Source organism: Sinohyriopsis cumingii, chromosome 15 (genome assembly GCF_028554795.1).
Source record: "Sinohyriopsis cumingii isolate HCF-2022 chromosome 15, ASM2855479v2, whole genome shotgun sequence".
NCBI lineage: Eukaryota > Metazoa > Mollusca > Bivalvia > Unionida > Unionidae > Sinohyriopsis > Sinohyriopsis cumingii.
In genome coordinates this window covers 122,548,428-122,574,096 of record NC_142975.1, presented here as the reverse complement: position 1 = coordinate 122,574,096, position 25,669 = coordinate 122,548,428, and the positions used below count along the sequence as shown (strand labels likewise).

Here is a 25,669-nt window from a genome sequence, read left to right as displayed (position 1 = left end):
GCAAGACCCATCACCCCCCCAGAACAAACATATCGGGTGACGTGTCTTATGTTCTAGAACTACAGATAACCAGAAATGTCAGGGGGAAAAAAGCACAAAAAAGCTGAGATCTACATGTTGGTCTAAGCCAAGACTAGTCCTACAATGTAAGACATAGCACATGTTATTTTGTTTTAGTGCCATCACCCACCCACCCCACAAAAATACCAGGTGATGTGTCTCACATTGTAGGACCACAGGAGTCTGATGTTTTATCAATAAAGTATGGCGCAATCTCTGACAGCATGAAATCACCTTATCGGTAATATAAATGAACACAAGGAGAGCAAGCGTAACCACAACCCTCCACTCAATTTGACTTTTCTCAAGACGCATCGTTTATTGCTTCTGAATCGCAAGAAGTCTGAAAAACTGCACCTATACATTCAAAAGACAGTGACGTACCAACGCATAACTTTCAGATGATCATCACATTAATCCAATCTAGTAAATTAACATTTATTTTCACCATTACACACAAATTTAGTCACAAACCCTTTCTATCAGAATCCACCAGACATAAGTAGCCCATTAACTAGTTTCTAGCCTGCAGTAAATATGCATTAGGGTCTAATAATCATACCAAACATGGCGCAGAATCTGTATTATCTTTTAATACTAGGGAAATTTAATAATGCGGTATCAATAGATTTGAATTTGCTCAGAATAATGCATGCATCATTAAAATGTTATTTACATATTATATTACTACTCTTTTCAAAAGTTGTAAATAAAATGCTCTCACTCTTCACATACATACATACATACATACAAACATGCATGCATGCATGTGTGTATTTGAGACAGGAGAGGAGAGGGGGTGGTTCTGAAGATTGAATATTGTAACCTTCCCACACCACTGAAAGGTATTCTTTAGGTATTAGATGAACTAGTACAATTTCGGTATAAATCATTATATCATTGGCATGAGCAAGGTATTATACAGTGAAACACGTTTCTCTTCTCTTGCCTTCGTCATCATTATTAACGATGGTAAATCTAAAGTAAACATGTTTCTTCTTTCTCATAGTCATATGTGATAAATACATCATTCACGTTCCTTTTTTTTATCCTTCACTATATTTTTCATCTCATCATCATCAGTGGTATAATTATCAGGTAATGGATCATTTGTACCTAACGTCAGTATTACCATAAATGCTAAATATAAGTAATTTTTTCCTTCGTCATCTGCCTTTGCTCTCTCTCATCATTGGTAAATCATACAAGAATCATTTTGTTCTCTCTCGCATCGTCATTAATTGTATCGTATTATGTATTGATTTTATCCATCACAACTATTTTCTCTCTCTCTCACACATCACCATCAATGGTTAATCAGTGGTATAAAGTATCAGCTTTTCTCCTTTCCCGCTGTTTTTTTCTCTCTATCATTATCATAATCATAATAAATAATATATCTCTCATACAAGTATCATATTTTCTTTTTCACTATTATTTTCTGTTATGAAAAAACATCAGTACAAACAACAGATGATCTTACCAGGTGGCAACCTCTAGAAAGTCGATCAAACACATCTTTAAATCTACCGGGTCCAGCATCCGTTTTTAATATTTTAAGTGTGATGACATCATCAACTGTTATTTCTAGTATCCAAACTTTAACTACATATTTAGGTTCTGGAAATTTATATAAAATTATAAAATGATACAATATAAAATAAAAAGCAAGCTAAATATTTTATCTTGTGAAATTACTTTCATCATGTTATTCAGCCCATGGTAGAATGGGTTACTTCCATCTGGTGGTTTCTAATAGAAAGAGTTTGTGACCGTAATGGTGAAAATAATGGTTAATTTGCCAGACTGGATTAATGCAATAGTCGTCCGAGTTATGCGTGGTATGTCACTGTCTTTTGAAAGTATATTTGTAGTTTTTCAGTCTTTTTGCAATTATGAAGTGATAAGATACGCATGAGAAAAGTCGAATCGAGTGGAGGGTTGTGGTCACGCTTCACTCCTTGTGTTTATTTATATTACCGTTAAGTGATTTCATGGTGTCAGAGATTTTACCGTACTTTATTGATAAAACGTCAGACTCCTGTAGTAGGACTAAGCCAAAACCAGTTTAAAAGATTTAACACATTTTTATTTTATTAAATCAAATTATATTACTATGCTTGGGAAAAAGCAATAAATCCTGAAATAAATTAGGCATGTATGTTCCAGTTTTCTAGTAATATTTCACATGGTCCGAATCAGCCGTAATTTGGTCCGAATCCACCCGGACTTTGGTCCAAATTGTAGCTGCGATCCTACCCAACCAACAAGCATTCTTTACCAGTGCTTGGATACAATTAAAACGGAAAATTCACATGACAGCCCAACATTTACCCATTGAGAGGAATTTATAGACTTTCTGGTTGCACTCAGAATAAATGCAGCAATATTATGTCGCAAGAAACGCTTGCAAAGATTGGCTGACATTGTCGAACTCTGAAAGTCACATGCAGGTGCTTGCCAACCTCAACTGGCACTGGATATGCAACTCCTATTCATTGGTGCAGATTTGTCGAACGTGCAACATTTTGGCCAATCACCATTCCGTTCTTAAAATGTATTCGGCAAAGAATGTAAAATGGTGGCAGATTGTAAACAGTCATTAACTGGAATATAGAATGTTCTCGCTATCGAGAAAATAGCGTAAACCTTTATTATTCGTTATATCAGCTAATTACAAAATGAATAAGTGTAATTAGATTAAGGTAACAATTTTAATCTCCGAGAGGAGAGATTATTCAGTGAATGTATGTGTCTTTGCTTTATTATAAAAATTCGTTTGCATGTTTATTCGATTATTGTAGTTAATGTATAGCTCAATTTTAACTGGACTTTTAATTGCTTTATATTGTGCAGATGACATACACAGCTCCAGCTTCAATACACGACAAAATATATTTGAGGGACAACAGCTACCGAGGGAGAACATTGTTGCCAGGGGCCCCGAGTGGCCGAGTGGTCTAAAGCGCTCGCCGTTACGGATCACTGCCATCTCACCTCTGTATGCGTGAGTTCGAGTCTCAGGCTCGGCTAACGTGGGTACGTGAGAAAGCCTGCCAGTAGCTTCTCGAGGGTCGGTGGTTCTTCCCGGGGTTTTCCAGGGTTCTTCCTCCACCAATTATACTGGCCGCCATGTATAGCCTATCTTGTGCTGAAAAATGGCGTTAAACCCTACAACAACAACAACAACACTGTTGCCTATAGGCCGAGTGAACAAATGAAAGTATTGACCCCCACCCCCAGGAGTTTGTACCCACTATCGAGCTTAGAAAGAAATAGCTTTAATGATATGACAAAAATGCGTCATCAGTGTATAATTTCTAACATGATTGTCTCCTAGGGTCCCTAACTTTGCTGATTTGTTTGCATTTCAAAACAAATGAAAGGAGGGTTGGGGTGGGAGTTACTAATATGGCGTCAGTATTTGCGTGTTAGAGTTTACACATTCAGACAACAGAAGTGATGTAGCTAATTGTCTCCAATAAGCTCTGAAAAATTCTGTAACTTTGGGAGTTACATCCATTTGAACATATGTTAACAAGAGGGTTTGCTTTTCTGTTCATTTTTTTTGTCAAGAAATACTAAAACTAGACATTGAAAGTATTGGATGCAGATGACACAGGTTTTACCATCAAGGTATGTATGTAGTCCTAGGACCCTCACTCCTTCAATGAAAATAAATTTTCCAGGAACTAGAAAAGGACAAACAACAGTCTGTTTATTTACATTGAAAACTTCCACTTGGTTTGAAAGGTGAACAAGATGACATAATTTAGGAGTTCTTGCCAACATTTGCATTATAAATTGTAAATAAATGAATGAAATGAGTAAGTTAATTGCATTTTTTCTATCCTTTATGGATTTAAAATCACAAATGGGTAAAAGCTAGTGGAGGGTCACGTGAATACTGTAGTAACCCCCCCTCCTACATATCTCTGTTTAAGTGGTACGTGCTGGATATCAGATATAAGGGCATCCATGCATGGTGTTTTTTTAATCGCACTTACAGAAAACCACAGCCAGTTAAAAACTTTCAGAGTTTAAGAAAAAAGACTTCTGATAAATGTTGAGTTTGCAGTGCACTTCATTAAGCAGCTTTATCTTATAGATTTTATTGATGCTAGAGTATGATGTTACATTATATTGATGCTAGAGTATGATGGTACATTATATTGATGCTAGAGTAGGATGGTACATTATATTGATGTTGGAGTAGAATGATACATTATATTGATGCTAGAGTAGGATGGTACATTATATTGATGCTAGAGTAGGATGGTACATTATATTGATGGTTGGGTAGAATGATACATTATATTGATGGTTGGTTAGAATGATACCTTATATTGATGCTAGAGTAGAATGGTACATTATTTTGATGCTTGAGTCAGATGGTACATTATATTCATTGATGTTGGGTAGAATGCCACATTATAATGATGCTAGAGTAGGATGGTACATTGTATTGATGTTTGAGTATAATGATACATTATATTGATGCTAGAATAGAATGATACATTATATTGATGCTTGAGTAGGATGGTACATTATTTGATGCTAGAGTAGAATGGTACATTGTATTGATACTGGAGTAGGATGGTACATTATATTGATGCTAGAGTAGAATGATACATTATATTGATGCTAGAGTAGGATGGTACAATTATGGCACTGCTGCTGAGCTTTTTAGTGATTTCTTATAGTAACACAACATAAGTGCAGATGTACCATTGTTGTAATGATTGCCATTATAGTTATACCATTGCTGTGTTGATTGTCATTGTAAGGTATTAAGCATGTCAGTAATACTGTCAGAAGGGTACACATAGTTTATCCTAGTTTTAATTCTTTATCATATTTCAAACAGAATTGGGCTGAATGAAATCAAACTCAAGAACAGAGATCATCCATTTTGAATCCAGATGTTCATATCATGCTGTTAATATTGATGGATTTCTTTAATTCTATGCCAGTGCTGTAAATGATATATCAGCTGAAGTTTAGATATAGCCATTGTAGTTCAACTTAATCCACTTGGGTAGCCATATTGAAGTACCAGGAATCTTTTGTTTTGAACACTGTTCCACTAAAATATCAGACAGTATTACAAAAGACCTAGAAAACTCTGGAAAATCTTCAATGACTTGAGAGGCAAATCTGTAAATAACCTGCAATTTATATGTATATGTATTAGTGACAAATTCAGCACTATTCAGGTGGTTTTGAATAAGAACCTCTTGAAATTGCAAATGCACTCAATGATTAATGAGTACTTTTTGAATGTAAACAAAATATGTACAGCTCTCACAGCTCATAAAAGATTCTTCAGTGGTGAATTAGATGAGCACATTTCATCAAAACTTAGCAAAGAAGAGTGCTTCAGAATAACTAAAAAAAGCCTTGAATTCATTTTAAATGAATTTGACCAACTTAATATCAGAACAGTTACAGGTTTAGATAATACAAATGCTAAATTCCTAAAACTCATTTCAGTTGATTGCACATTATCTCATGTATAACTTCAATGTCAGTATTTCCAAAAGCATTTTTCCAAACAGGCTAAAACTGGCAAAAGTAACTCCAGTACAATAAGAAGGAAACTTTTTCTGATATGAATAACTATATACTTATATAATTTTTATCAGCACTTTCATAGATATTAGAAAGACATGATTATAATGAATTTAGAAACTACCTGGAATTATTTAATTTACTACATTCAATACAATCAGGCTTCCAAGAAGGACATTCATGTCTGACTACACTAACAAGAATGGTGGATGATTGGTTAACAGCAATCGATCAAGGGAACCTTCTAGGCACAGTGTTCCTTGACCTGACCAAGGCTTTTGCAAATCACAAAATCCTGCTGGAAAAGCTCAGTATATATCAAGTTAACCATGAAATCTTAACTTGGTTTGAAACCTATCTTGAAAACAGACAAGAAGAAGTTTTTGAACCATTACTCTTTCTGCTGTACATCAGTGATTTACGATATGACATTGAGCTATCCACTGCCGTGTTCGCAAATGATACGACATTATATGACATAGGATCAACAGGCCATGAGATTAACAATAATTAAATAAAGATTTGGTAAAAATGAATGACTGTTGTGAACACCACGGTATGAAGATAAATGAACCATATCTAAAGCATCATCATATAGAGTCAAGCAAACATACAAGCTGAGAAAATGAGTAATAATCTGAAAATGAAAAACTACTTGGCATCATGATAGCAATATCATGTGCTATAGAATACAAGTTGATAAGGGTCATTAAAAATATTAACTGACTGCTTTTAATTTATTTCTCGAACATAGACTGTTCTGGTGGCCTAGTGGTTAGAGCATCCATCTCAGATACAGGAGGTCATGGGTTTGTACCTCGGTCAAGTCATACCATTGATTTATAAAAATGGTACTAACAGCTGCCTCGCTATGTGCTCGTCATTAAGAGGTTAGAGTTAGGACTGGTCAGCCAGGTATCAGGATAATGTGACTGGGTAGGACATCATGCTACATATCTGTGGCATGATGCTCCAGTGCTAAACATCACTATAAACTGCCACACTGCAGACATCGAAGCAATATGACTGAAAAGTTTTTAAAGCTATATTATATATCCAAATCACATACACACTTTATCACTCGAACAGAATAAAATCTTATCTCTCACAAAAATAAAAAAGAATATTCTACAATGCATATATTATGCCACACCTAGAATATTGTTTTCCCTGGTTTAATAGTGGTACAGAAAATCAGGAATGATTACTGAAAATTTGAAAAGAGCAGATAAAGTTATTTTTTATGTTGATTTAGATAAACCATCAAGAAATCTTTTTAAAACCCAAAAGTGGCTTCCATTTCAACAGAGAACTCAGTTTCAAAAGGAGGGTTTACTAGTCTATAAATCCTTACATTTTCTTGCTCCTGAGTATCTTAAATGTAACTTTAAATTTGTTATAAATGTGCATATCTATGAACTAAGAGCTATCTCAAACTATGGAGCCAAACTATAGAATTCCATACCACCTATATAATGTCAGTTGACTCCTGCCAAGCTTTCAAAATGTTTTTTTGTCAACCAATAAAGAAACAATAATTTGTATGATTTTGTTTAATTCACTGCTACTACTTTTTACAACGTTGTTATCATGTACTCAGATACCTATAATGTTCACACATGTTTACTACTACTATTTGTATGAATCCTGTATGTACTCATCCTTAAAGGTTTGTGCATATTTCATTATAGCAGTGGATCATTTGACTAGTTTTTAATAGCATTTGTTGTCAAAAGACACCTCATCTTGTAATATATATATATATATATATATATATATATATATATATATATATATATATATATATATATATATATATACAGATGTCATTGTATAAGGCTTCATGACAGATTGGTAATTTGACCTAATGTGCTTCTTATTTAAATAAAGTCATTATTATTATTATTATTATTATTATTATTAGCCTGCATGGAAATACTTTTAAAGTATCAGCCTACATGGAAGATCTTTAATGTATGACCCTACATGGAAGGCCTGTAAAATATTAGAATGCATAAAAGATATATAATAGCCTACAAAGAAGGCCTATAAAGTAATAGCCTGCATGGGAGACCTATTAAGTAATAGCCTGCATGGAAGGCATATAAAGTAATAGCTTGCTTGGAAGGCCTATAAAGTAATTGCCTGCATGGAAGACCTATAAATTAGTAGCCTACAAAGAAGGCCTTTAAAGTAATAGCCTGCATGGAAGACATATAAAGTAATAGCCTGCATGGAAAGACCTACAAAGTAATAGCCTGCATGGAAGGCCTATAAAGTAATGGCCTGGATAAGGCCTATAAAGTAATTGCCTGCATGGAAGACCTATACAATAATAGCCTGCATGGAAGGCCTATAAATAAATAGCCAACAAAGAAGGCCTATAAAGTAATAGTCTGCATGGACGACCTATAAAGTAATAGATTGCATGGAAGACCTATAAAGTAATAGTCTGCATGGAAGGCATATAAAGCAATAGCATGCATGGAAGGCCTATAAAATGATAGCCTGCATGGAAGACCTATACAGTAATAGCCTACATAGAATGCCAATAAGGTAATAGCCTCCATGGAAGACCTATACAATAATAGCCTGCATGGAAGGCCTATAAAGTAATTGCCTACTTGGAAGACCTATACAGTAATGACCTGCATGGAAGGCCTATAAAGTAATAGCCTGCATGGAAAGCTATAAAGTAAAAGCCTGCATGGAAGACCTATAAAGTAATAGCCTACAAAGGTCTGTAAGATAATAGTCTACAAAGAAGGCCTTTAAAGTAATAGCCTGCATGGAAGGCCTATAAAGTAATAGTCTGCATGGAAGGCCTATAAAGTAATAGCCTGCATGGAAGACCTATAAAGTAATAGCCTGCATGGAAGGCCTATACAGTAATAGCCTACAAAGAAAACCTATAAAGTAATAGCCTGCATGGAGGACCTATAAAGTAATTGCCTACTTGGAAGACCTATAAAGTAATGGCCTGCATGGAAGGCCTATAAAGTAATAGCCTGCATGGAAAGCTATAAAGTAATAGCCTGCATGGAAGACCTATAAAGTAAGCCTACAAAGGTCTGTAAGATAATAGTCTACAAAGAAGGCCTATAAAGTAATAGCCTGCATGGAAGGCCTATAAAGTAATAGCCTGCATGGAAGGCCTATAAAGTAATCGCCTGCATGGAAGACCTATAAAGTAATAGCCTACATGGAAGGCCTATAAAGTAATAGCCCACAAAGAAGACCAATAAAGTAATAGCCTGCATGGAGGACCTATAAAGTAATTGCCTGCATGGAAGACCTATAAAGTAATAGCCTACAAAGAAGGTCTATAAAGTAATAGCCTACAAAGAAGGTCTATAAAGTAATAGCCTACATGGAAGACATATAATAATATCCTACATGGAAGTCTGATAAAGTAATATCCTGCATGGAAGGCCTATAAAGTAATAGCCGGCATGGAAGGCCTATAAAATAATAGGCTGCATGGAAGGCCTATAAAGTAATCGCCTGCATGGAAGGCCTATAAAGTAATAGCCTGCATGGAAGGCCTATAAAGTAATAGCCTGCATGGAAGGCCTATAAAGTAGTAGCCTACATGGAAGGCCTAAAATATAATGGGCTGCATTGAAGGCCTTTAAAGTAATAGCCTGCATGGAAGGCCTATAAAGTAGTAGCCTACATAGAAGACCTATAAAGTAATAGCCTACATGGAAGACTTATATAGTAATATCCTACATGGAAGGCCTATAAAGTAATAGCCAGCATGGAAGGCCTATAAAGTAATAGCCTGCATGGAAGGCCTATAAAGTAATAGCCTGCATGGAAGGCTTATAAAGTAGTAGCCTACATGGAAGGCCTTAAATATAATAGGCTGCATGGAAGGCCTATAAAGTAATAGCCTGCATGGAAGGCCTATAAAGTAGTAGCCTACATAGAAGACCTATAAAGTAATAGCCTACATGGAAGACTTATATAGTAATATCCTACATGGAAGGCTAATAAAGTAATAGCCTACATGGAAGGCCTATAAAGTAATAGCATACATGGAAGGCATATAATGTAGCAGCCTACATGGAAGGCCTATAAAGTAATAGCCTGCAAGGAAGACCTATAAAGTAATAACCCGCATGGAAGGCCTATAAAGGGGTATCCTAAATGGAAGACCTGTAACTTACTAGCCTACATATAAAACCTTTAAAATATTTGGATTATAATGTTTTTAAGTGTATTTTTCCTATGTAATATCCTACATGGAAGATCCTACATGGAAGACCTATAAATTATCAGCCTAAATGGAAGAACTATACAGTAATAGCATACATGGAAGGCCTAAAAATTAATAGCCTACAATGGAAGACCTATAATGTATCAGCCTGCATAGAAGACTTTAAAATATCTGGGTTGTAAAGTTTTTAGGGGTATCTGTCAAGACAATTTTGTTCAGAAGATGCTTTTAGTACACAAATATACATGTACATTTTCTAAATAATTTCAGATAATAAACTTACCGAGTAGATGACAATGGCCATGAAGGGTCTGGAAGGAGATGACCTGGTGCAGAATTTGAGGAACTTTGTTATCAGTCTAGAGCCTCACATTCGAGAAACAGGCACCATTGATCAGGTCGAGGAGACCTTACTGCATCTGGAAGAAAATGACCAAAACTTTCACAAGTAAGCAATAATAAGGAATGCTGTAAGAAAAAATGTTACGGTCAATTATTTAGAGTCTTAAGAATTGTATTTATTACCAACAAATAAAGTAATTATAATAGTAATACTATTACAAACTTATTAAAATCCCTACAGAAATATTCTTTGTTCATCAATGTTTTCATAACCTTACACGTAGCTTAGGTAGGGCTTACTGTCTCAAGTCATAAAATATACAAATTAAAAATCACCAAGGACTAATATTCGTTACCAGATGTCATTACTTTACTGTCAGTGACTTGATTTTATTGTCAGTGACTTGGCATGATTTATTGTCAGTGACTTAGCATAATTCTGTGTGCAAAAACAAATTGACACAGGCCCAGGGATGGTGACTTTAAAAAACTCACAAGCCCTGACTCTAATTCCACAAGCCCTGAATCCAATTTCTGTATGCCCAAAATTTCTCCATTTTAATATTATTTGTAACACAATCTTGCAATAGCCATACTTAAAATATCAATTCAGTAAGGTTCATTAGGGGGTTTGAAGGTAAAGCAAGTGTCATTAGTGTTCATCACTTCACTCACTAGAAACTCAATGGTACTGGGCCAATGTGGGTATGTGAGAAAGCTTGCCAGTAGCTTCTTGCGGGTCGGTGGTTCTTTCCGGGGATTTCCCGGGTTCTTCCTCCACCATTAATACTGGCCGCCATGTATAGCCTATCGTGTGCTGAAAAATGGTGTTAAACCCTACAAAAACTACAAAACTACAAAATAATGGTACTGGTGTTCATACTTCTGCTGGATTCTCTGAGTGAATCCTGATCAAAACTGAATTGTAAATGCAAGTGTCATTAGTGTTCATCACTACACTCACTGGAGACTGGATGATTTTGGTGTTCATACTTTTGCTGGATTCTCTGAGTTGTTCTGGATGACTGTAATATTAGCATTGCCAGAACTGTATCAGTTGCAGTCTGATCATGAGATATGCTTGTCTTTATAGGAGATGAATACATATCACATTTAGGACTGACTATTTAATTGAGGGAAGGGGGTGGGGCATAATATTGTTGAGTTTAATGGGGTCTTTACTGGTAATTCAGCAGTAATAAATGTATATACCCAGTATGGGTTGTAACTCTTTATCGCCACGAATCAACTGTGCAAATATGTGCATGTGCTATTTATTTCTCTTTCAATCAATTCTATTTCATGGCTAAAATCATTAGAAGCATGGGTCAGTTAATAGTTAGTATTTTAACAAGATTAAGATAATGAATAAAAATAAAGAGAAGTATTCTGAATATTTTATTCAGTATGTTGAATATGTTACACACAGATGGTGCTCCAATTTCGACGTATCATACATGCAAATGTATGCCAATACATTGTTTGCAGTATGTGCAAAGAATTAAATCCCTTCCCTTTTGCTGGTATGCTTTACAAAGTAAAACTCCATCAACCAAGAGTTCTGAAATTTAATTTTGCTTGCTTTGCTCTTAGCTAATTGCTTAATAAATCACCTTAAAAAATGAATCACACCTGAACACTATTCCAACAACTGAAATAATCATGCTTTCCTTTTTATGTATGGAGCAAAATGCAACTTCAAAGAAATGTTGCTGCTATTCACAAACTTGCCAGTAATCTTGTTACAAATCATGAGTTTAAAGACTAATGAACAATGATTCTTCTATGGAAACAATAAGACATCTTGCCCACTCTGTGATCCTTTGTGGAAACAATTAAACCTCTTTTCCACTTCATGTTCTTCCAGTGGAATCAATTGGACATCCATCATTCCTATTCCAGGATCCTTCTGTGGAGACAAATGTACTTCATTCCCAATCCATGAATTTAATTACTGATAAAATGTAAATTTTCAAAAAAGAGCAAACATGAAAACTGAAATTCATGAAAATAAATAAATTGACAAGATTACAAAGAAACTTTTCCTGCATTATCCAGTATACAAATGATACATTTTTTAACTGTATCTGTTCATTTACCTAGATACGAGTTTGTCAAGCAGGTAAAAAGGAAAATAGATGAGCAGCTGGGGGGACAGATTGAGGAGGAAATAGAAAAGCAGACAACAGGTTCACATGAGGGAAATGGAGAGGAAACATTAGTCAGTAGGATCAATAAGAGAATACTCCAGTCCAGGCCGTAAGGATTTTGTTTAATCATAGATACAGTAAACCCTAAGCATAATGTAAACAAAACATGACCTTCTTTTGTTCATAGTATGTTAAATCAATGCCAGCTGGCTTATTTTCTGTCAGTACTTTTGTGAGGGAAGTCCTTACAGGCTATTTATCTTTTTTTTTCTTCACCTCATCCTACCCTGTTATTTTTAAATAGTTCATCTTATAAGATAAAATCAGCTGGATAATTGCAAGATTTAAATCAAATAAAAATATCATGATTCAAATTAAGTGCAGCAAGATATATAATGATTTGTATAATTTTTATTTTAGTCTTATTTCTTTTGTTAGTGATTTACATTTTTAGAAATATATGATCTTTTGATATCTTGTATAAGATATAAGATTAGATCAGATATAAATGAATTGGGAAGATTTCCAGTAATTTTATTTTGATATAATAGAAAACCATTCTGCTAATATTTGAATCATATATAACAGAAAACCAGCCCACCAGTATTTGTATTACATGTAATAAAAAAAACAGCCCACTAGTATTTGTATTACATGTAATAGAAAACCAGTCCACCAAAAGTTTTGTTTCATTTTTAAACCAGTATATAAGCTGACATAGACACCTTCCTTTTTGATTAAAACATCTGTATAAAATCTTTATTCATGGATATTAAATTAGTAGGTATTAAGGGACTGATCAATGATATATACAAATAATAATCCACCATGAAATTTGTGATTTCATAGTATTTGAGACATACATTGCTGACAGACAAACAAACTAAAGGACAAAAGATTGATTATAGTGAATGAATACAAATATAGATCAACAATAGGTTTGCCTACAGTACACCCTGTGCTTGCCTTTTCCTAATCTATTATCTATTTCAGCTGATATACAATACTGAGATTTTATATCATTGACAAGTGTAGTTGTATTTTCTGTCTCCATGTTTCCTCCATCTTTTGCAATCTTGTCAAGGAATCACTGTAAATGTCTATCTCTTTAGGTACACTGATCTCTCTCGGAAGCTTAAGAAAAATGTTCTTGAGGCTGTTGATGAACTCATGAGGAATTTTGATGCAGAGTTTGGGGAGGGTCGTCACAGGAATAATTCATTCCCACACGCAGATCGTGGCAAGTATTTCCATGGCAGTGATGAAGAGGAGTCTTCATGCTCATCATACAACCAGGTCAGTTTAACACTTTAGATCTTTCCATTGTCACTGGAATGTTTGCAAATTAATGAAATTTCATGATAATGTCCAAATCAGACAATCATTTCACTTTATTGTATGATGGCATCAATATTATTTGACTGATAATTGACAATTTTTTCAGTAAAAGACTGCACACATAATTCTGGTAAAGACAGTAAAACAACTGATTTGTCTTTTTCCCAAAGTTTTCCATTATGTGCTTAATGTGCACTTTCTTATTTTCTTTCTTTTTTGTTGTTCCAAACTTTCTGTGCACAACATTTTTATTTGATCATGGAGCTTCCAGTAGTATAAAATGATGTAGGTGACATCTTTTTTGGTTTGGTTTCCATGATTCATGCCAATCAGGATGTTTTCCACTATATTGCCTCCTGGTGTTAGTTAACTTCATCTTTGTTGAAATGGATGATTACTGAATGCAGTGTGGACCTTGTTTTCTAATCAGCTGGTGTTAGTTAACTTCATCTATGTTGAAATGGATGATTACTGAATGCAGTGTGGACCTTGTTTTCTAATCGGCTGGTGTTAGTTAACTTCATCTATATTGAAATGGATGATTACTGAATGCAGTGTGGACATAGAATTTTGTAAAGCTTTTCTAATTGGCTGGTGTTAGTTAACTTCATCTATATTGAAATGGATGATTACTGAATGCAGTGTGGACATAGAATTTTGTAAAGCTTTTCTAATCGGCTGGTGTTAGTTAACTTCATCTATGTTGAAATGGATGATTACTGAATACAGTGCGGACATAGTGTTTTGTAAAGCATTTCTAATCGGCTGGTGTTAGTTAACTTTATTTATGTTGAAATGGATGATTACTGAATACAGTGTGGACATATTGTTTTGTAAAGCTTTTCTGATCGGCTGGTGTTAGTTAACTTCATCTATGTTGAAATGGATGATTACTGAATACAGTGTGGACATATTGTTTTGTAAAGCTTTTCTGATCGGCTGGTGTTAGTTAACTTCATCTATGTTGAAATGGATGATTACTGAATGCAGTGTGGACATATTGTTTTGTAAAGCTTTTCTAATCGGCTGGTGTTAGTTAACTTTATTTATGTTGAAATGGATGATTACTGAATGCAGTGTGGACATAGTGTTTTGTAAAGCTTTTCTAATCGGCCGGTGTTAGTTAACTTCATCGATGTTGAAATGGATGATTACTGAATACAGTGTGGACATATTGTTTTGTAAAGCTTTTCTAATCGGCTGGTGTTAGTTAACTTTATTTATATTGAAATGGATGATTACTGAATGCATTGTGGACCTAGAGTTTTGTAATGCTTTTTTAGTTGGGCAGTATTTATATATAATGATTGCCTAAATAGTGCATATCATTCATCCAGAACTTACAATCCTGGTTAGAATATGTATTTTGCTTAAGATAACAACTTTCTGTTTTTCACTGAAAAATGTAATATTTTTAACTGGGAAAGAATGGTTCAACTGGACATTCTGAACCACCTCAGCATCTACAACTGCCTTTTTTTTATTGCAACCATCTCAGCATTAGCCACTGCCATTTTTTATTATTACCACCATGGCATCAGCCACTGCCATTTTTTCATTATTACCACTATGGCATCAGCCACTGCCATTTTTTATTGCAACCATCTCAGCATCAGTCACTGCCATTTTTTATTATTACCACCTCAGCATCAGCCACTGCCATTTTGTATTATTACCACCATGGCATCAGCCACAACCATTTTTTATTACAACCATCTCAGCATCAGCCACTGCCATTTTTTATTATTACCACCATGGCATCAGCCACTGCCATTTTTTATTATTACCACCATGGCATCAGCCACTGCCATTTTTTATTACAAGCATTTCAGCATCAGCCATTGACATTTTTTATTATTACCATCATGGCATAAGCAACTGCCATTTTTTGTTATAAACACCTCAGCATCAGCCACTGCCATTTTTTATTACAACCACCTTGGCATCTGCCACTGCCATTTTTTGTTATCAACACCTCAGCATCAGCCACTGCCATTTTTTTATTATTACCACCATGGCATAAGCCACTGCCATTTTTTGCTATCAACACCTCAGCATCAGCCGCTGCCATTTTTTTTATAAACACCTTGGAATCAGCCACTGCCATTTTTTATTATAAACACCTCAGCATCAGCCACTGCCATTTTTTATTACAACCACCTTGGCATCTGCCACTGCCATTTTTTATTATAAACTTCTCAGCATCAGCCACTGTCATTTTTTATTATAAACTCTTTGGCATATGCCATTTTTATTACACATAGATACTTTTAACATCTAATAAAACATCCAATGGAATTACATTTTTATAATCACAAAATATTGTATTTTATCCTATAAGCTACTTAAAAAGCATAACCTTCAATAACTGACTGTCCCTACTATGTAATATCTGCCAAGCCTGTCAACAAGCATTCTTCTTTAGTACTATTGTATGTGCCAATGAACACAATTAGGTATTCTTCTGCCAGAATAGTTCTTGAGCCTATCATGGAATTCATTTATCATGTATCCATGTTGTTAGCTCATAAGGACCTTTTCTGTAAGCCTGGTAATGGCACTATTGTGTGAAGTTTTATCTGTTGCTGCAAGAAAGCTTTCATATGTACATAATTTTGTTTGCAGATAACTTATATATATATATATATATATATATATATATATATATATATATATATATATATACACACAATTGTTTAATAATAATAATAATGCTGCTGATGATGTTTGGCATCTTTCGGAATCACTTTAACAAATGACAGTGTGTAAATAACCACATATCTTAAATTGAGAGATTCTCATTTAAAGTTAAATGTCTCTATGTCAGGTTGGTTGAACTAATATTGTTCTAACATATTTTTTTATTTTATACGAATTCATCACATAAATGGAAAGAAAGTTTTTTTGATTGAACATTGCTGTCAGATGATGTAAGTAATGGATACGTAAACAATGATTGTTTTTTCCCTGAAGGAGAGCATGATATTCATGAATCCAGAACATCTGCAGCAGCTGGCTGAGAAGCTGAGGGGTCGAGATCCACAAGTTAGTAATGGTTACTTCCCTTTAACTTCTTTGACTGTGTTGTCTAGAGCAGGCATGCATGATTTCCTTTTGGACACAGACCAGATAAGTGATTTTTATAATCACAGAGGACAGTTCAAATCATTACTATGTCATCTGATAAAGGAAAATAATGTTGACCAATTAAATTACCAGACATTGGCATTGTGTCTTTACTTTTTAATATGATAATTAACTTGGTATTAGGGGCAAATAAATAAACTACAATTTTGCAAGGATTTTCATGTGGAGGTTAGATGCCTTTTTTATTTATATGCACTTAATTGTAGCACCCCTTTTTTAGGTTGAAAAGTTTCAGACAGTAATACAGACATGATGCTATCCTGTTACTATTTTACACATAATTTATGTAAGTTTGAATGATGTGCCATGTCATGAAATTTGGTATGAGAAACTATTATGACACAGAGCTTCAAGAAGTGTAAGCAAACAGTTTCTTGGAGCAATGCGAAATTAGTACAGATACTAAGTACGTTAGTAAAATTGGTTGTACAGAAGATAAAATTACCTACTTGCTCTCATCAGCTGTTATGTACTTTATAATCCTTATCTAAAATAATGTGTTACACATTGAAAGTGTCTTGATGTCTATTATTTTACAACTTCTTTGAATTTAACAGTAAAAGTATATCATTGCTTGCAGTCTAATATTTTACAACCTCTGCGAGTGTAATAATCAAAATATATCATAACTTGCGGTCAAATATCTTGCAGCCTTTGTAAATGGAATAAGCATTAATCATTGAATAGGTTCTTTAGAGACAGTTACAAGTATAGGGTCTTGTATCTACAAGCATTAATGTTCATGCCTTTTGTTGATTCTATCAAGTCATAAATTTTGAATTGTTTTGACAGATGCGTCGTGAGGCGCTCCATAGTCTAAACCAGATCCCTGTCATTGATGTTGTAAGCTGTGATGCATGGCCTGCCATCAAAAAGATTCTTCCTGAAATACTGTCTGACCCTGATGAACAGCTAGCGGTAAATTTTTGTATATTTCAGGAAGTGATGAACAGCTAGTGGTCAATTTCTTTGTATACTTCAAGAAGATAAATATTTTATTTTGAAAGCTCACTGAGAAACACATTAGGAGAATCATGATTTAAAATGTGTTTTATTTCAATTATTACCCCCATCTCACATTATCAAGTCACTTCTGGTTTAATTTCAAATCAGCCAAAATAATAACAGACCAGATTATTCATATGATGTTGTCACTGTTGTCAAATTTAATTACATTATACATTTTCATTGAAGTGGTTGCATGAAAAGTCAACAATTTGCATATGACAGTGGTCTTATTTGTTTTTTATTATTATACTCTAATAGTCAGATTACAAGCTGATTGTTTGGTTGGACTTTAATGGCATGATAAATTCATTTTTGACTTTATCATGCAGAGGGATCGGGAGTTAAGTACACCTCTCCTCGATAACAGCTGGATCCCAAAACATGAACCGCACTATTAGAGTGTGAGTTACAGAGGGACCTCAGAGAAATAAGAAGTGATGCAAAACTGGGGGTGTGGGGGGCTAAATACTCACTTTATAATTGCTTTGAGAATAATACAGTGCTTTTTCTAATGAAGTTGGTCATTATTCTGTATATTTATTTTCAAGATGCTCAACATTTGAAAGATTGTTGACATTATTCCAAATGGTTTCAACTGCTTTCACAAATATGAGAAAATATTTGTGTATTACAATACAAAATATTGTTGTTGTTGATTAATCTGGTTCCCTGTTTATTATATTATAGCGGGGTACAAAACAGGGAAGTAGAGTACCTGTTGATACACCATGAAACAAGATTTCTTTTTTAAAAAAACTAGTGACATTTTGTTGTTTGTAACAATCATCGACATAAAAATTCAATTTTTGTATTTTTCAGTTAGTAAAATATTGATTCCATGATTTCATTGCAAGTAATAGTGAAACTTTTGTCATTGTTGAGGATATTTCTAAGTGCCAATTCATGATTTTTCTGAAACTCACTTCTTCACAATGATCCACATCTGTGAAAGAAAGCTCTTTATTTAACAAACCACTCTGATGACCTAATGGTTAGAGTGGCTGCCTTGGATGCAGGAGGTCATGGGTTCAATCCCTGGCCAAGTCATATCAAAGACTTACAAAAATGGTACTAACAGCTGCCTCGCTTGGCACTTAGCATTAAGAGGTTAGTGTTAGGAATGGTTGGCCTGGTGTCAGGATAATGTGACTGGGTGGGATATCATGCTACATGTCTGCAGCATGATGCCCCAGTGCTAGACATCACTATAAACTGTCACACTGCAGACATCATAGCGATATGACTGAAACATTGTTAAAGCTATGTTAAATTCCAAATCGCACACACACTCTATTTGACAATATATTAATTTGGCTTGGTTGCCTTGCTACCTTTGATCACATTTATGATTGAGTAGGATAATTTAAGGTAGCCTAATTATTATTAAATACACAATAACATTTATAAGAGTGTTTGGAAGGCCAGTTGGAATGAGCATGCCTTTTAACTTTGTTTTATTCCACAGCTTTTATTTTGATACAAAAAGTGCAGTTAATCTGATAATACATAGGTCAGCTTTTTATTCAGTATTTTAGGTTCATAGAGGAATGCTTGCGGACATAGCTGTTATGGTAGATTGACACATTTTACATTTGAATAGAAGAGGACACATTGCATTTATATAGTCATTACACTTAAACCTAACTAAACTGTAAAAAAAATTATGACTTATTAGAAATTGACAATTTCATAATGTTGGTTAAAGTTTCCAGGTCTTATCTATTGTTTTCAACAATACAACAAACAATATTCTTCAAGTTCAACAAAAAAAGAGTCAATTTTGGGGTAATTTGTAGTAAAAGAAATGAGATCCACGTCTGATACATTATAAGGGGTTTTGTAAGTTATCAGGGCATGAATTATCAAGGTAGTGGTATGCCTTTCACAAGGACATGCCAAGGCAGCCAACACAAGCTGGTGTAGTCAGGTATTAAACCTGTGACCCATGGATTATGAGTCCAACACTGTACCAAATAGACTGCTACGGTGGCCTAGTGGTTAGAGTGGCCACCTCAGATGCAGAAGGTTGTGGGTTCAATCCCCAGCCGAGTCATACCAAAGGCTTTTAAAAATGGTACTAACTTCTGCCTCACTTGGTGCTCAGCATTAAGAGGTTAGTGTTAGGACTGGTCGTCCTGGTGTCAGGATAATGCGACTGGATGGGACATTATGCTACATGTCTGCAGCATGATGCCCCAGTGCTAGACATCACTATTAACTGCCACACTGCAGACATGGTAGCGATATGACTGAATTTTTTTTAAAGCTACATTAAAAATCATAATCACACACATACACACTTTACCAAATAAACTTCTAGTTCACTCTGCCAAATAAGCTATCATGACTAACTTGGTATACTGTTTTTAGTTCCCTCAAAATATTAGCTACCATGGTTTCACTTGATGAACTACCATGGTATGCCATTTTTAGTTCACTCTACCAAATGAGCTACTATGGTATACCAATTTTAGTTCACTCTACCAAATGAGCTATTATGGTATACCAATTTTAGTTCACTCTACCAAATGAGCTACTATGGTATACCAATTTTAGTTAACTCTAACAAATGAGTTACTATGGTATACCAATTTTAGTTCACTCTACCAAATGAGCCACTATGGTATACCAATTTTAGTTCACTCTACCAAATGAGCCACTATGGTATACCAATTTTAGTTCACTCTAACAAATGAGCTACTATGGTATACCAATTTTAGTTCACTCTACCAAATGAACTACTATGGTATACCAATTTTAGTTCACTCTACCAAATGAACTACTATGGTATACCAATTTTAGTTCACTCTAACAAATGAGCTACAATGGTATACCAATTTTAGTTCACTCTAACAAATGAGCTACAATGGTATACCAATTTTAGTTCACTCTACCAAATGAGCTGCCATCTACAGTTTTTATTTCACAGTTTCAAATGAGCTACCATGGTATACAGTTGTTAGTTCACCATACCAAATGAGCTACGATGGTATACAGTTTTTAGTTCACTCTACCACATGGTGTAAAGTTTCTAATTTGAATAAGATAATTCGAATACTAATTAAACCTCTGAAAATTTACCACCTGAATAAACCACTGAAATTTTTGTGATCATTAGTTTTCAGTTTTATGTAAGTTTCACTTTACATAATTATATATTATAAACAGAGTCATTACCTTGATTTAAGAAAAGGAATATTTTAACATTACTTTTCATTTACAGGTTTTTATCCAGAAGTTTATCACTAGGGCATTCACCTCTACATCACATCAGACATGTGAAATATATACTATACTAGGTAAGACATTTTTATATATAGGCAAAAATTAATTGTTTAATTTTTTATTTAAAAAAATCCATCATGATCTATTGCTAAGATGCTGTCTGTCCACATGATGGGGTTGTATTTAAATTGTCAGATTGGTTTTATGAGACATTCAGTGTCAAGCAGTGTTGGGTACTGATAAATGCTCACATGATGAAGAAAGTTATTTCTCTACAAGAGAGAAGATAACACATCTTGTCATTGGCAAGTCAAAAACTCCAAAATAAGGATGTAATTTCCTTTTTATGTTACTTATTTTTTTAAATTGTTCATTTTCTTTTTTGCTAAATAGCTAAATTAAATACATGTATTTTTGTAGCATACTACTACAGGTAATAATATATGTGAAATAATAATAATAATGCTAATTATATTGATAAAAGTGTTAAAGTTAATGCTGTTTGGTTCATCATACATAAAGTTGACATGAACCAAGTCTGAGAGCTAATCCTTCCTCCAGAGGTCACCTTCACAAAAGCCATTTTTGCCTTTTCCTAGAGGTGGCTGCTGTAGAGAGGTTTGACTATGTGTGTCTATATATATATATATATATATATATATATATATATATATATATATATATTCCATTGTGTTTTTTGAAATAAATAGATACATAACTTATGATTTTTATGTTCCACAATGTTATTTCTGATAAGTTAATATACGAGAAGACAATACTATACTTATTAATGATTTTTATTTTTCAGTATGTTACTTTTGATAAATTGATAATCTTATTAATGTTTTTTTTTCTTCAGCTGAACACCTTATCAGTCAGTTTCACTCCAGAACAACCTATATACCGAAGATCAAAAATGGCCTGGATATCAACAAACCTGAAAACATGAAATTGTTAAAATTAGTAAGTTATATGCATCCGTTATTTTTTTTATGCAAGTGATAAATGTAAGCAATCCACCTGGTACTGATCTTAAGGATGATCCTCATACTGATCTTAATAATGGTCCTGATACTAACCTTAAAGAGGCCCCTAGTGGCCTTGTGGTCTAAAGCGCTCACCATTCCAGATCACTGCCATCTCACCTCTGTCTGCATGGGTTCGAGTCCAAGGCTCGGCTAACGTGGGTACGTGGGAAAGCCTGCCAGTAGCTTCTCATGGGTCAGTGGTTCTTCCCTGGGCTTTCCAGGGTTTTTCCTCCACCAGATATACTGGCCACCATGTATAGCCTATCTTGTGCTGAAAAATGGCGTTAAACCCTAGAACAACAACAACAACAACTAATCTTAATGGTGGTCCTCATACTGATCTTATTCATAAAATATGTTAAGGAGCCTATGACTCAAATTCATAAAATATGTTAAGGAGCCTATGACTCAAATTCATAAAATATGTTAAGGAGCCTATGACTCAAATTCATAAAATATGTTAAGGTGCTTATGACTCAAATTCATAAAATATGTTAAGGAGCCTATGACTCAAATTCATAAAATATGTTAAGGAGCCTATGACTCAAATTCATAAAATATGTTAAGGAGCCTATGACTCAAATTCATAAAATATGTTAAGGAGCCTATGACTCAAATTCATAAAATATGTTAAGGAGCCTATGACTCAAATTCATAAAATATGTTAAGGTGCTTATGACTCGTAATAGTAAAAAAAAAATGTTACGGAGCTTATGACTCATATTTGTAAAAAATTGTTTACATCTGTGTTTTTAATATTCATGCATAGAAAATCTATGATACATTTATGTCTAAAACATGATAAGAATGCTACAGGAAAGATAAAAAAGAAGAAAACTTTCATAAATGGGAAAAACATAAAGTACACACATATCCATAATAGTAATTTTATAAATGTTATATATATACACATATCCATAACATTAATTTTATAAATGTTATCTATACACGCATATCTGTAACAGTAATTTTATAAATGTTATCTATATACATGTATCCATAACAGTAATTTTATAAATGTTATCTATACACGCATATTCATAACAGTAATTTTATAAATGTTATCTATACACACATATCTATAACAGTAATTTTATTAATGTTATCTATACATACATGTCTATAACAGTAATTTTATTAATGTTATCTATACACACATATCTATAACAGTAATTTTATAAATGTTATCTAACCAATATAGATAAATCTGCTTTATCAGACCTTTGTTTAACTGACTGGCACTTTAAACTACAAAGTGATCTGATGATCTCTGTTTAACTGATTGGCACTTTAAACTACAGAGTAATCTGATGATCGCTGTTTAACTTGATTGGCACCTTAAATTACAAAGTGATCTGATGATCTCTGTTTAACTGATTGGCACTTTGAACTACAGAGTAATCTGATGATCTCTGTTTAACTTGATTGGCACTTTAAACTACAAAGTGATCTGATGATCTCTGTTTAACTGATTGGCACTTTGAACTACAAAGTAATCTGATGATCTCTGTTTAACTGACTGGCACTTTAAACTACAAAGTGATCTGATGATCTCTGTTTAACTGATTGACACTTTAAACTACAAAGTGATCTGATGATCTCTCTTTAACTTGATTGGTACATTAAACTACAAAGTGATCTGATGATCTCTGTTTAACTGATTGGCACTTTGAACTACAAAGTAATCTGATAATCTCTGTTTAATTGATTGGCACTTTAAACTACAAGGTGATCTGATGATCTCTGTTTAACTTGATTGGTACTTTAAATGACAAAGTGATCTGATGATCTCTGTTTAACTTGATTGGTACTTTAAACTACAGTGTGATCCAATGATCTCTTTTTAACTGATTGGCACTTAAACGACAAAGAGATCTGATGATCTCATGTACCAAACTGATGTTTTCCTTTTAATACAAAATGCTAGAAGTACAAATACATGCTAATAATCCTCAATCTGATGCTGAATTAATGTGTACCAACTTTATTCATCTCTTTTGTACTTTTGCATATTTACATCAATTACCATCTCCATGGGTATTAAATAATTACATGAGTTATTGTTACAAAGGTTTTACATATTTACATTAATTACTATTAAAAGGGTGTTAAATAGTTACATCAATTACCATTACCAAGGGTGTTAAATAGTTACATCAATTACCATTTACCAAGGATGTTACATATTTACATCAATTACCATTACCAAGGATGTTACATATTTACATCTCAGTTACCGTTACCAAGGGTGTTACATGTTTACAACAAATACCATTACCAAGGATGTTACATATTTACATCAAATATCATTACCAAGGGTGTTACGTATTTTCATCAGTGGTCCTTTTGATAATGGTAACTAAATATTTACATCAGTTACCATTTATCAAAACATTAATTCTTTACATTAACAAGGCATTACATATATACATCAGTTACCATTACCAAGGGTGTTAAATATTCACATCAATTACCATTACCAAGGATTTTATATATTTACATCAGTTATCATTACCAAAGGTGTTACATGTTTACATTAGTTACCATTACCAGAGTGTTACATATTTACATCAGTTACCATTTACCAAGACCTTAATTCTTTACACTACCAAGGCTTTACTTATTTACATTACCAGGGTGTTACATATTTACATCAGATACCATTACCAGGGTGTTACATATTTACATCAGTTACCATTACCAGGGTGTTACATATTTACATCAGTTACCATTACCAGAGTGTTACATATTTACATTAGTTACCATTACCAAGAGTGTCACATGTTTACAACAAATACCATTACCAAGGGTGTTACATATTTTCATCAATTATCATTTTGATAATGGTAACTAAATATTTACATCAGTTACCATTTACCAAAACATTAATTCTTTACATCACCAAGGCCACCGCTCTGGATGCCTAGTGGTTAGAGTGTCTGCCTCGTATGCGGGAGGTCGTATGTTCGATCCCTGACCGAGTCATACCAAAGACTTACAAAAATGGTACTTACAGCTGCCTCGCCAGGCGCTCAGCATTAAGAGGTTAGTGTTAGGACTGGTTGGCCTGGTGTCAGAATAATGTGACTGGGTGGGACATCATGCTACATGTCTGCGGCATGATGCCTCAGTGCTAGACATCACTATAAACTGCCACATTGCAGACATTATAGCGATATGACTGAAAAATTGTTAAAGCTATGTTAAAAAATAATAATCCAAATCACATTACCAAGGCCATACATATATACATCAGTTACCATTAACAAGGGTGTTACATATTTACATCAGTTATCATTACCAAATGTGTTACATGTTTACATTAGTTACCATTACCAGAGTGTTACATATTTACATCAGTTGCCATTTACCAAGGTGTTATATATTTTCATCAGTTATCATTTACCAGGACCTTAATTCTTTACATTACCAACCCTTTACTTATTTACATTACCAGGGTGTTACATATTTACATCAGTTACCATTACCAAGGGTGTTACATATTTACATCAGTTACCATTACCAAGGGTGTTACATATTTACATCAATTACCATTACCAAGGGTGTTACATATTTAC

At 33.9% G+C, this 25,669-nt stretch overlaps 2 protein-coding genes across 7 annotated transcripts in view; one reads left to right on the top strand and one right to left on the bottom strand.

The window, feature by feature from the left end:
• Positions 1-2,551, bottom strand: part of LOC149782639 (protein NipSnap homolog 3A-like) — a 32,154-nt gene extending 29,603 nt beyond the window's left edge. Inside the window, exon 1 of the mRNA XM_089934134.1 lies at positions 2,395-2,551. Within this exon, the coding sequence (XP_089790260.1) occupies positions 2,395-2,487 (93 nt within the window). The 5' untranslated portion in view covers positions 2,488-2,551. The remainder of the gene's footprint in view (positions 1-2,394) is intronic.
• Positions 2,552-2,633: 82 nt separating this feature from the next.
• Positions 2,634-25,669, top strand: part of LOC149782638 (protein broad-minded-like) — a 185,661-nt gene continuing 162,625 nt past the window's right edge. For 4 of the 6 annotated variants that reach the window (XR_016414416.1, XM_089934132.1, XM_089934133.1 and 1 more), the window contains exons 1-8: positions 2,637-2,765; positions 10,124-10,301; positions 12,299-12,454; positions 13,458-13,641; positions 16,657-16,728; positions 17,623-17,748; positions 21,062-21,137; positions 21,923-22,026. Coding sequence is in view for 5 of the 6 variants with exons in the window: in XM_089934132.1 (XP_089790258.1) it covers positions 10,144-10,301; positions 12,299-12,454; positions 13,458-13,641; positions 16,657-16,728; positions 17,623-17,748; positions 21,062-21,137; positions 21,923-22,026 (876 nt within the window). In the remaining variant the exon portion in view is untranslated. Of the gene's footprint in view, positions 2,808-10,123; positions 10,302-12,298; positions 12,455-13,457; positions 13,642-16,656; positions 16,729-17,622; positions 17,749-21,061; positions 21,138-21,922; positions 22,027-25,669 lie in introns of all 6 variants that reach the window. The other 2 variants (XM_089934131.1, XM_089934130.1) reach the window with 2 other exon arrangements.